This window comes from Dermacentor variabilis, chromosome 8, assembly GCF_050947875.1.
Source record: "Dermacentor variabilis isolate Ectoservices chromosome 8, ASM5094787v1, whole genome shotgun sequence".
Taxonomy (NCBI): domain Eukaryota; kingdom Metazoa; phylum Arthropoda; class Arachnida; order Ixodida; family Ixodidae; genus Dermacentor; species Dermacentor variabilis.
This window is the reverse complement of record NC_134575.1, coordinates 150,833,049-150,846,864: the sequence shown is the minus strand read 5'-3', so window position 1 is coordinate 150,846,864 and position 13,816 is coordinate 150,833,049. Positions and strand designations below refer to the sequence as shown.

The 13,816-nt window shown below is 44.4% G+C and overlaps 1 protein-coding gene across 2 annotated transcripts in view; it reads right to left on the bottom strand.

Annotated features, from left to right (window-relative positions):
* The window catches only part of Hel89B (histone acetyltransferase 1), a 392,774-nt gene extending 379,430 nt beyond the window's left edge, over positions 1 to 13,344 (bottom strand). For both annotated transcript variants that reach the window (XM_075703080.1, XM_075703081.1), the window contains exon 1: positions 12,608 to 13,344. In XM_075703080.1, coding sequence (XP_075559195.1) covers positions 12,608 to 12,618 — 11 coding nt within the window. In that variant the 5' untranslated portion in view covers positions 12,619 to 13,344. The remainder of the gene's footprint in view (positions 1 to 12,607) is intronic.
* Between the last annotated feature and the right edge of the window lie 472 nt (positions 13,345 to 13,816).

Here is a 13,816-nt window from a genome sequence, read left to right as displayed (position 1 = left end):
CGGCGATCCACTTATTCCCTCTAGTCGTCGTCAGAAAAGGGCCAAGCCGGTCCTACGTGAAAGAACGGTGCAAAGGGAACTTCAATGGGATGGAGTCATCCAACAGGTGGCTGGGGAGGTTTCTTCCGGAGCTGACACAATTGCCAAGTTGCGACGTAACGACGCACAGAGCGGCAGAGACACGGCAAGATGAACCGGCATCGTATGCGGTCATATGTACACAAAACTCCAAGGTGTCCTGCCATAGGTGCATTGTGAAGTTGTTCAAGAGCAATGGATCGTAGGCGACGAGGAAGGACAAGGAGCAACTCAGGGCTATCAGGGTTGATGTTGCAGCGGTAGAGGATGCCATTGTGCAGCACGAACATGCGGCATGTGCAGTCAGTGTTGCCAGACTGCACTCCGGCGATGTACTGTAAGGATTTGTCGTGTTGTTATTCAGCGCGCATGTCGGTCATGTAAGTAAAAGCCATCATGCAGGTCACCAGATCATGCGTAGCAGGATCAAGGGGATCCACGGGGTGATTATAGAGGCAGTCAGCATCCTTGTGGAGGCGTCCAGTCTTTTAATTCACAATAAATGAAAATTCCTGGAGCCGCAAAGCCCAGCGACCAAGCCATCCTGTTGGGTCCCTGAGGGAAGACAGCCAGCAGAGGGAGTGGTGGTCTGTAACGGCCAAAAATGTGCGGTCGTACAAATATGACCGGTACTTGGCAACAGCCCAAACTAAAGCCAAGCACTCCCGCTCGGTCATGGAGTAATTTCTCTCAGCAGGTGACAACAGGTGACAGCAGGCGGCTAGCGTAAGCTCGGTACCATTCTGTTGTTGGGCGAAAACAGTGCCGATGCCATGGCCGCTTGCGTCAGTGTGGACTTCGGTCGGTGCAGAAGGATCAAAGTGGACAAGTATAGGAGTGATGGTCAGAAACCCGATGAGAGCTGCGAACGCGCGAGCCTGCTCTGGGCCCCATGAGAACAGCGTGTTCTTCTTTAGAAGATCTGTCAAAGGCCAAGCAACATCAGCGAAGTTTCTGATAAAACGATGGAAGTAAGAACACAGGCTGACGAAGCAGCGCGTGTCATAAGCAGAATGTGGCACAGGGAAACTCCGTAGGGCACAAACTTTTTCCGGATCTCATTGGACACCGGATGCACCAACGAGGTGTCCCAACACGGTAATCTGACGGCACCCAAATTGACACATCGTGGAGTTCAGTTGGAGGCCGGTTTTTCGGAAGACCGCAAGAATGGCAGCGAGTCGGGTAAGGTGGCTGCTGAACATGGGAGAAAAAGCAATAACGTCGTCAAGGTAACAAAGACAGGTGGTCCATTTGTAGCCCCGCAGAAGAGAGTCCATCATACGTTCAAATGTCGCAGGAGCATTGCATAGGCCAAAGGGCATGACTTTGAACTGATATAAGCCGTCCGGCGTGATGAAGGCCGTATTCTCACAGTACATTTCATCAACTGAAATCTGCCAGTAGCCGGATCAAAGATCAATGGACGAGAAGTATTTAGCTCCGTGCAAGCAGTCCAATGTGTCGTCGATGCATGGTAGTGGGTAGACGTCTGTTCGCGCGATCTTGTTTAAGTGGCAATAATCGACGCGAAAACGCCAGGTACCATATTTCTTTTTCACAATGACAACAGGCGAAGCCCAAAGGCTGGCTGATGGCTCGATGACCCATTTGCGGAGCATTCTGTCCACTTCTGATTGGATGACTCGATGTTCAGCATACGATACACGATAAGGACGCAGGCAAATAGGATTCATGGTTCCAGTGTTTATACGGTGGTGAACAACAGATGTTTGGCCTAAAGGCATGTCACCGAAATCAAAGATGTCACTGTACGATTCAAACAGTAGACTTATGTCCTTGGCCTGTGCAGAGGCGAGGTCAAGTGCAGTCATTTTGCGAAGTCATCCATTAAGGAATTAGAGCTGTGAGCTGCAATTGGTGTTAATAAACAAGTCTCGGCATTCAGACTCTCGATGTCAACTTCGGAACCACCAGAAAAACTGGCCAAGAACATGCCGGTCGGTATCACTTGAGGGCACAGGCTGAAATTCAGAAGCGGTAGGACGACGTCGTTATCAGTAACTGTGACCAGCGTATGCGGAACAGCAATATGCCGGTTCAAAAGCACATCGATGAGGGGACAGAGCACATATTCACCGTCAGGAGCCTGTGGCTGGGCGGTCAAAGTGACGTAAGTAACTGCCTCGGGTGACAGACACACATCGTGAAGCAAGCACAAATACGGTGGGGCGGTGCTTGGAGCATCGGCTACTTGAGGCAGTTCTAACTGAAGAACACCAGTTGCGCAGTCGACGAGAGCAGAACGAGTGGATAAAAAGTCCAATCCATGGATAACGTCGCGAGGGCTGTTGTCGAACACAGCAAAGAGAACAGAAGTAGTGCAGTCGGCTATACTTAAACACGCAGTATACATTCCAAGAACAACCAGCTCGGAATCACTGGGCAAGGGTGAGAGCACATAAAAAAATGCAAAGTGCACAACGATACAGCTAGATATGCAAATGAGGACACCAAGCATTGAGTTCGTTGTCCACCAATATTCAGATGACAGGCAGCATTCAATGCAGCTGCCTTTCCTGGTTCATGGCTCTCAAAGACTGCTGTACTGCGGTGTCATCGCCCCTTAAGTATGAGTATCAATGAGCTTTCAAAAAACTTTAGTGTAGACAATCATAATGCTGCGACTCAGATGTGCGACTTAATGAGGTGACGTAGGGGGGGGGGCGGGAGGGGAGGGGGCGTGATGACTGAAATACAGCATTGTATTTCTCCAGCAATGTAAATATCATCATGCCCACAGTCAGTGCCCACCTCTACAAGAGACCAAGTTCGTCACTAAAGGGGGTCGGGGCAATGCTTGAAAGGGCTCAGAAAAGGTCACAAGCTCTTATTTTTCTGGATGTGTCATCGACATTTCTTCCGTGGCATCCGAGCGAGCTTTCTTTACTCGATCGTTCCTGCAGATGCCATCGAACACGACACTGACCTGTCGCGATTCATATTGTTTATCCCGGAACTATCCCGGAACAATGTGTTTAAACTCCCAGCAAGAACATAAATAGCTTTGTGGCACTTCTGCTAAAAGACAAGCCAGGCCTCCAGTGAAGCTGAATGTATCTACAACCACACCTTATCGGAGTGCAAACCATCAAATTTCAAAAGCGAATCATGTTAAATTATCGCAGCTCATAAAATTATCTGTGCCACAAATGCAATGCCTGCAATCTGTGCACCTGAATGGCTGTTTGCATGCAATGCCATAGCAGCATTACACGCAAATAGCTATTCGCATGATGAAAGGCCGTCTGAAAGTGGCACAGCTGTCAAAGCAAAAAGTCTATAATTCACTGACAAGCACTAATGGACTTATCTTGCAATGACCATGGCGAAGTAAACGAAAAAAAAATCGACAGGTCCCACACTTATGTGGGAATCCTTGATAAGCGAAGCTTTCTCCGATATTTTGAAGCTAACCACTGACAGACTTACCTGTCTGGTTGGGAATTTGATTAGGGCTTTCAGACTGACTCCAACCAAATACAAGCAGGTTAAAGGAACTCCCATGAAGCCCTCAATTTTCATTACCATGGCTAACGTGACTATGGAGAATATTAAGGAAAAAGCTCAGAGTACTTTCTTTTCCCGAAACCAAAAGTCTTCCTGGGGTATGTGGATTAGTGCTTCTGCATCGTGAAGACGGGGCAAGTTGAAAACCTGCAGAGACCCAGATATACAGTTCACATATGAGTGCGAACAGAACAGATTGCTCCCATTCTTAGATGTGCAAGTTACACGAACAGATGGCATTCTAAAATTTTCAGTATACCGAAAACCAACCCACACGGGCACTACCTTCACTTCAAATCCAACCTTCCTGCAAACCACAAGGCATCTGTTGTAAATTCTTTATTCAGGAGAGCCGAAACTCATTCCTCATTGGAATCAGATGAAAAGAAAGGAAAGAGAACGGGTCTCAACGAACTTAAAAGGAATGGCTACAGAGGACTTCATTTGAAAAACCAAACAACAAAAAGAAGAAACAAACTACGGGACCTTCAACCACCGACTTCTCCCCTACCCCAGAAATGAGTGTCCATCCCAAACGTCAAAGGTATCAGCGAAGCTCTCAGCAGAATAGTGAAAAAGAAGGCCTCAAAGTTGTGCACTAACCGATCAACAATTTCAATATCCTCTTTCTAAACCAAAAGGTCATCCACCAAAAGAAAAAGCTCAAGGCATCGTCTACAAAATCAGCTGTGCTGACTGTACGGCATCGTACATAGGGAAAACCAAAATTTTAAAGAAAGAATAAAAACACACGAGAATGACGTCAGAACATTCAAATGAATATGCGGCACTGTTGCTGAACATTCTGAAGACGTCGAAAAATTGCTTTCCAAGAAACCCAAATGTATCAAACAGAGATGAATTTGCGAAAAAGACTACCACTGGAGTCATAGCACATTCAGAATACAGCAAATAACAAACCATGTGAAGGGCAACCTACCTTCGGTGTATATCCATGGCCTTGGCGAGACAACGAAAAGAAGAAAAGGGTGCCCAGCCAGGTAGATTCTCGAGGTCACCAACACTAAAGAATTGTTAAACTCTGTCTCTGCCCTAGTCCGCAACGCTCACTAAACGAAAGGAAATATCCGAACAAGCGAGACTCATGCATGGCATGGAAAGAGCTAGCTTGAACATATCAGCAATTTATCTTGACATGACTAAATCTACAAAATAAGAAACATATACATATTTATGTACTAAGAGAAACTCATTTTTTAAAATGCACACTTTCAAAGTTAGCCCCCACCAGTGTTTACAAAGAAATATTGCAATTACCGTAAATTTCCACACATAATACTGCTCTAAAAAAAAAAAAAAATCTGCTTTGCGGTCGAATAAAATATTCATAATAAATATCTCTGCAGATGTCAGCATGTGCTCTAGAAACAAGAGAAGTTGCAAAATGGCATGGCAAACTGCATGCAAGGAAAAGCATTCGAACCAATAATTTTCTTGAACTAAGAGCAAGATTGACCTTAGTGTTCAAAGTAGTGAGTGCTACTGCCTCACCATCTAAGAAGCCACAGGTTATCTCAACTTCCCAAACGCTTCGCATATCTGCCATTATGCAATAGCCTTACAACATTCACGTCTTCTGCTGTATTAAGTTCTGAATCCCTCAACTGCAGGTCATTGGCTAAGGTACCAGGGCAGTGTATTGCACATCTTTAGACTGACCACTAAAGTGCTGTCTTTTCTCACTCATGAACAGTTGCCTTTTTTCTCGATAGTGCAGTCATTGCAATTAGTTTTTCTTTTAGCAGTAATGCAATATACTCTGCGCGTACATTTTTGAAGTATAGCGCGTGTGAAAGCCTATCATGTCCTCATTTTATGTACCAAACCGATAGAGCATTTGTTCAAGAAAAAATGTAACTTTCAAAACATTTCCGTGCTAGTAAGATATGATATATACAAAAATTTGTTACATAAAGTTTGTTTTGCATTTTTTCTCGTGGTCGTTCATTCACTTGTTTATCATTGTTATGCAGTTATCGCGGAGTGCAAGGTAAGCCCTACTGGTATCAAGAATTTCTTGGATGTTGTTGCAGGTTCTATGGCAAAGGAGCATTGGCTGATCAGATTGCATGAGTAACATGACTAGCATTGTATATTCTCGACTGTGCATGAATATATGCGATTACTGGGGAATGCACAGTACTTGTATAAATAGCCGATGCACTTTACCCGCAAGTTAAAATTCGACAACTGACGACTGCGCTTGCCGATATTTCAATTTGAGTGTGTTGGTTGTCTTTATGAGCACAAGTTAGAATCTTAACTAATGTCCTTGACAGTGATCCTTCACCGTCATCACAATGTGAGCATATTCAAAAGTAAATATAGTTGAGCAATAGCAACTCGCATACTGGCCAAAACCAGCCTCATCATAAGCCACTTCCTTTACTGCAGAAAGAAAGTGTCATACTGTACTACCTGAACCACACCTGGTAGAAAATATAGGCTTCTCAATTTGACAAGAAAAATTTTGCATAGCTAAAGAAGACTGGCAAACTTCCGCGAGCTGCAAGCATGAGAAAGCATTTTTAGTCAAGTCCACTTATAAAGTGTGCAGGATCTTTAGAAGCTTGTAGACCTCTCGTTGTACACTGGGAAGCACACTTTCGGTACAAAAGAAAAAAAAAGGAGTGGGAGGTGGGAATTAGGATATTACTAAAGTGGACCCTATTATCATGACATTGTGCACTTATCATGACAATAAAATATTAATGAAACAAGTTTCACAATCCTAGCATACAGTTGATCACCTCCTACCGTTTGTATTCACTAGGCAGAAACAAATTTATACAAGTAAAGCTTGCATGGAGTCTAGTTAGTGCAGAATGTATTGTCATGAGCACATTGTTTTGCCTTTTTGGTGGCGATAGTTCTCTACAGGATTATTACTTTTATTTGGTTATCACTCAACACAAGATGCACCAACTGTCCTCAAAATTTGCAGAGGTGTGCAAACATATATATATATGTATGTTTTTAATAACGAATTGAATTCAATCTTTGAACATAATAGTCACTACTCAAAAATATGAATACTGTTGGGAAAGTTTTGAGTATTTCAAATCTATGACTGCGCACGATCAAGTGTAAAGTTAGAGCAAACATGCAAAAAATCTAATCCTGGCAGCCATAGCAGACATGGCTACCAAGAAAAAAAAAACTAGTTACACAGTTGAGCACAATACTCAGGGAGCACTCAGGGAATTGGGATTTTCCAACAAAACCATCATTATATGAACTTTCCAACAAGTACCAAGTATGCGTATGAACTGGTTATTTATTCCTAATGCTCTATCATGGTTCGAAATGAGATATGCAGGAAAGAAGAGAAAGAAGTGAGAATAAATAGAAAAAGAAAAGGAAAAAATGCAATGAAAAAAAAAGAGCAGAAACTTATGAGCGCTTCAGAGGAAGAATACAAGAGAAAGAAGATGTGAAAAAATAATGAAGTGGCAAAATAAAGGAACCAGAAGCATGAAGGAAAAGAGAAAAATGCATGTGGAGCCATGTGGTCAACGTGAGAGAAGGACACGTGGCAGAAGGAATGAGCTAAGCTACAGTTTGGGAGAGCAGAGGGGGGGCAAGCTGGAGGCCGAAAGAGACAGGTGATCTACGGAGACAGCTACAGTCCGATGGACACAGTGCTCCAGCTTTCGTGGCGGCTGCGCAGGCACAACACCAAGGACGATCACGGCTACGACATGACACTGCCATCGCCATGAGCTCCTTGGGGGTGTGCTCCACAGGCCTAGCAGAGAGCACCGAGCGATTCAGGTGCACCGGCGCCACCTTTCTAGGACAACTCAAATATTCTCAAATATTCTCAACTCAAACTCATTCTCATATGGAGACATCATGGCTGAATACTATTTTTTTTTCTGCACGTACACTTTGGCAGGTTACAGAAAGGAAGGAAATTATTTATTCAAGGTTGTGCAAGTGGTGCATCAACAGGTTCCCCGGTAGTGACTGGAAGAAGCAGTCCTTCGCAGCTGCGATGCACAGAAAAATATTGCATTTCCGGCAGTGGACCATGGTTTTCGCCACACACTTCTCGTACTTGCACCGCTGCGGAAACGGCGATTGAACTTGCCGAGGCCAGTGGTCCTTTGCATCGTACCTCACAAAAAAGTGACCGCAACAAGTTTACAGACAGTGACTTAAAACGAGACTCTGAGGAAGGACATCAAAAGATACAATGTTGAAGTGCAGCGCAGACCTAAGTCTCGAACAGAAAAACAAAGATCCAGACTGGTTCTGCAGGTCTGCTGTGCCCAAACAAAATTCTATTGATCTGGCATCAAACTAGAAGTCGCCAATATCGAAACAGTCACTTGAGGGCACAACATAATTGTCAGACCGACATCATTTGCTCGATGGTCCAGCAACGAGAGTGTTACATTGCCCTCTTCACGGTCAAACAGTGCAAACGATGATCTTTGTTCCACATTTAAAAATTGCCACCACTCGTAAATAAAAAGAATATGTACTCAAAAAACTAAAATTTATTTCTTCAACAGTGAACTAGATGATACAGGTCCATAAAAGCATCAGTAGTTTTAAATTTCGCAGAGTGCAAATGGGTTGCGGGTGTGGTACAGAGCGAGTAAGTCACGGTGTCTATGCATGGAGACGTGGATTAAAACAGTCAAAACTACTGAGTAACAGAACCACGAGTATTGAGTAACTCTTTTTCTTAAAACGTACTCTTTACTTACATAAAACAAGGGTTTTTAACTCTTCTTAATGACTGAGGCTGTGGTAAAAAAAGAAATTTCAACAGAGACTCAGCAGAGCTCCCATTAAACATGGAGGAGTCCATCTTGAGACATCTTTTTCTGCAGAACTGTTTCGCCGCTTCGTATGAGAAGGTGCTCATTACGTTTATTTGTGTTTCAAATATTAGTCGCACCAGTGTGCAGCGCGATTCCTTTGCTTCTTGATGAAAAATTCAACTAAGAAAGTCTTGTCTCCGTATGGAGACAATGTGACTGAAAGGGTTAAAGTTAAATTAAGGCAAGTTCTAACTGCAACACAGCTCCCACGAACCGATCAGCTCACATCTCATTGCGTCCTTTTCTTCTCTGCTGCCAGCACTTGTTGCGATCAGTGAACAATCAATGCTCCCAGTATGGTTCAAGTAAGCAACAAGACAGCATCACTGCATCATCAATACAGCATTGAAGAAAGCTACCTTGCCCAGCTACGATAAAAGCAGAACGTTTTCAAAATCCTGTCAAGCCATCCGCAGCTGTCCCTTTCACAATATAACATCATTGTCACATTTGGGTCAGGTCATGCTCTACATTTCATTTCATTTATTGTTTCAGACACATTACAGCTTTGGGAAGTAGAGGCTACAAGCAGAAAGCACTCGACTGTCACTGCATTGAAAGTGAACAACCCATCGTAGCCTCTCTCGACTTGCTATAGCTAAGCCACACATTTCCCAAGCACATCAGCCAGGTGAGCTGATTGGCAGCTCGAGGTACTTGTTAATTATTTAGCCACCTTGTCACAATATTTCTGCAGCAAAGAAAAAAAAATAAAAGGCTGGACTGTCTCTGCTCCCACAATGTTATGGTAACCACTTCAAAAATACTTCTAAATGTTCTAAACATGCAAGTACAACTCAAGGTTCTGCCGCACAGATTAAAGGTTTTATAGCACTGAAAAAATGCCACTTCATAACAGAGACAAAAAAGTTGCATGAATAGGCTTAACTTTATTGATAGGCATTGAGCATGACCACATATTACTCAGGACAGTCTCTCGCATGTAGCAAGTTTCTGAACCAAAACTTGGCTGGTGTGCAACAGCTAAACTAAAAGGAGTGGGTGGCCTCAAACAATACGTTGTCACACATACCTCTGTCAAAGGAAACAAAGATGGCACAATACACCAGAAATGGCCAAGTGCTTGTTTTACAAAGAGTATGTTTTCCTACAAGCCCCAATTAATCTCCAAAAAAGCAGAACAGACAGATAAGTAGAGTGCGATGAGATTTATTGGAGTCAACAAGCAATAGCCAGAAAGACAGCGGCAGCAACGATAGCTCAGCTGGATGGGCAAACTGACCGCAAAGCGGCGATGGCACTTTGTAGTGTGCCAATTTTCTTCTGTCTTATAATCAGTGCAGTAATTCAGAATATTCAATTTGTTTAGGCACATATCCTCTTTGAGAACCCCTATCACTACATCGGTCCTCCCTACGAGTCCTAAATTCCCTGCATCCTGATTGGTGCTTACACAAGCCTCATTTCTGATAGCGAAGAATGTCCGACTCAGGTATAAACCTCCGAGGCAGGTGGTTTCCTATCCCAAAAGCCTCATGTGATCTTATGTCAGCTCAGAAACACGAATGAGGTTCAGCTCTGCCCGTTGATAAGCAGCAGCTCTCCAATTCTTGTTTTTCTTTTTTTTTTTGCTCGACATACTCATATCTTTACAGAAACTTATTTTTTATAAGCAGAATATAATTTTACTAAAACACTATGCAATATTTGTAAAATGATGAAATGAGACCAATAAATATTTTGTTTCAAGACGAAATTTATGCATCCATGAGTAGGAATCGTTCTGTATTTGCACCACTATGGCTTGCTCACGGTACTAAAACATGTCGGAATACAGAAATACTTTCTTTTTCTTTAAAGCTCTGTTAAACTACTTAACTCCTTCAGGTGCCAATTAATTCTGTCCACTGAAAATTTACTTTCACCACATGAACGCTAAAAATCGTATAGCTGCAGAACAAAAGTGGAATTTGTTCTTTCAAAAGAGTTCATTGGCATTCATCGGCATACATTTTCTCTTTTCTGTTCTGTACATACTTTGACGTTTTCCAGTTCACTTGTCGATACTGGAGTGATATTCTTGGTCATTCACTTTTGGCGATGTCATCATCACTTTTGTGTGACTTGGCAGATGATGTCTGATGATGATGGCAATGATGTCTGTAGACACATTGGTGTCTACAGACATCATTGCTAGCATTGTGTATAGACAGTATGTTTGCAAAGTGCCACAAAGACTGAATCGTAAAGCTCAATGCATCTGGTTCCGAGTCACAACAAAAGCTTGCGAAAGTGATTTTATCCTCAAAAGTGATCTACACAAAACACGGCATGTGGCGAAAGGTTGCCTGCAGGCTAGTAGGTTCTCAATCATAGATGTGAAGTTGTGATGCAAAGTTCTAAGACAAACAAACAAACACAACCGCCCACATGGAAGATGATGTGCCAACTAACAACTCTCATATTCACAAGACAGAATGTATAGGACACACGTCTAAAGAAAGTAACAAGAAACAAAAAGGAGAGGGATGTGAAGCATACATGCTCTTTCACAATCACAGGGCTACTTCCCGGTTTTTCTCTAGATTAAGCAACAATGTTATTTCCTGGCTGCCCAGTAGTTGTGATGTGCTTTTCCGTGGATGCATATCCTATATATACAGGGCGTATCAACTATCATCTACCAAGAACTAAAGATACGTAAATGCCACGTAGCTGGACGGAACCAAGGTAACATTGTTTGCCGTAGCTTGGATATACTAAGATTATTTTTTGCATTCTGCCTAATTACATAATTAGTTATGCAACTTCTCAAATATTATAATTGGATGAGAAGTGACAATCAATAAACTATAAAGCTACATGAAAATATTCTGATACAGCTTCCTGCTGCTCAGTAGGTGCTACATTAAAGCGTTTTTCCAAGCATGAAACAAGCCTGCAAAAATATGCAAAGTGCCTCAAGCGGCAGTCGCATGGGAAAAATCTTAGCCCTTTGCACGGCTATGTTGTGCTTTAACTGTAATAAATTTAACCGAGCTTTCCCTTCCAAGTAACAAACTGTGGCCAAATTCAGAAAGCTTTTCTTTTGTAGGAGCTCCTTGCCACATTGGCTCTTTACTGATTTCGAGAACAATCCTGGCATAGGAGCTCTTTGTGAACAGAGGTGCCCAGTTTGAGCAGAAAGCACTTCTGGCTTGTTCTTGCAAGGCAGCTGCTACACCTTGCGCATTGTTTGCCAAGTTGGTATGCTTGTTACACCGAAGTTTCCTCTGCCCCAGAGAGAACACGGATTCAATCCAAACTGACGACACAGAAGACCGAAACAACCAACGGTCACGCGTACTGTGGAGGAATGCTTTCATTGGACGCTTTCCGTTTGGAGCTACTGGACAGTCAACACAGCGCTTCCACTTGGGAATATATTGGTACACGAAGCACGGCATAAAATGCTCGACAAACAACGCAGCTGGGAGGTAGACAGGCAGCCCTTCAATAAAAAAAAATAAAATTAATCCTTCACAACACCGCGGAAGCACACTTTCACCAAAGTTCTTTCGTCAATCCTTTGGGCACTAGAGAGAGAACACTCGCGAGAACAGCGCCAAGCACAGAAATAGCGGCGCATCGAACCCTCTTTGAGCGTTGCAGCAGCGTTATCGCGCGTCTGTTTACATGGCCCGTAATCGCGGGCATACGGCGACGTCGAAGAAGGAAGACTCCGATCGCTCGAGGAACTCGCGATGCGGCGTAATCGAGACCCGGGAGGAAAAGTGGCGGCGAGATGCAAACGACGCGGCAACGTGTTTAATTTTTTCTTGCTCCCCTTCCTTCGGCGCGTTTTGCGTCCCGAAGCTCTCGGCTGGGTCGGCGGCGCGCTGACCCATCTACAACAGAATACCGCTCCGACGAGTAGAACGAGATTAAACTGTGATGAAGCTACGCTCGCGTTTCGTGCATCGCCAAGAACAATAGACAGACGACAAGTTCATCTGCCACTTTCTCCCCTGCGCGAGTAGACGATCGTTTCGGCGTTCATTCGAATGCGGCCACGATCGACTCGCAAAGCGAGAATAAAAATAATGCGATTCCCGCGATGCCCGATGCATCAACAGCTTCACGATTTGCATTTATCGGCTCCTTCCTAAAAACTAGGTTATGACGAAGAGGGGCCACAATACCTGCTCGTCATGCTGCCTGTTGATCAATGCCGAGTGACACAGCAGCAGCGGAACGCCGAAGGAGACTCCACCATGGTCACTTCAGCGTCGAAACATGCGCACACAACTCGGGCGCGCATTCGTCGGCGAATCGGCAGGTAGCCCACTCGGGAAAGTATCTCGGCACTGTGTCACAGGCGCGTGATTCACGTGTTCCTTCGGCGGCAATCGAGGCTGTCCGTACTAATTGGTCAGGCGCACGACATTAGCAAATACACTTTTCGACCTCCTTGTAGACGGTCAGCCGCTGTGCTTGTCAAAAACGATCGTCGCTGCCGTCGAAACACCTGCACGAAAGCACTTCACGCCACGATCATTCCGATAGGTCGCCAAAACAGAACGTTGGTGGCACTGGGAAGTCGCGAAACCGAGCGACGCGCAGCTTCCCAGGAGGTTCCGGGCAAAACGCGTGTTTCAGCCTGCCTCGTGCAAATGGAGTCGTGCCGTACGCGTTCGCTGCCGACTTCGGGCCGCACTGTTTTCGGGGCGTTCTGGACGCGTCCGCGGGCCCTGGATGCGCCTAGCCGACGTCCCACTGCGAGTAGATTATGTTTCCAGTGGGCAAACAAGCTGAAATCCCATCAGTCTGGTAATTAATCGAGGCTGATGTGGAAATAGCTGATCTTATATTTATACTGAGAGCCATCTTGCTTCAAATGCCAGATATACCAGGAGGGGGAACTCCCATTGGTCCGCGCCAGGCGTAGCCTCAAAACCGGGGGCTGCCACGCACCGTAGATGGCGCGAAACTCGGTCAAGAGCGGACGATTACCAGTGGCGCTAGCGACCACTCCGCATCAAGAAAAAAAACAACAATCGACATGCAATTTTTAATCAATTTTTAGACAAGATGGTACCAATATTACTCGTAGAAGTATCTTTATAGTTCTGAATTAAATTATTTATAATATTGTACTCTTAATTAACACCAGTCAATGCAGATAGGGCAACATCCAGTGGCAATAACTGTTATAACTAGGGTGGCTAGAAGCGTGCGTCTAATTGTCGTACAAAAATCCCTCACGTGACCTGATCCTAGATGCCTAGGGACAGCATTGTTTAGGGATTTTTGAGAAGGCGCGATGCTGGCGCCGAGCGACGCCGTGGCGTGTTCGTCCTCGGCCTGATCGTTCTCTGGACCGCGCGTTGTTCAACGTTGCTCATGTGATT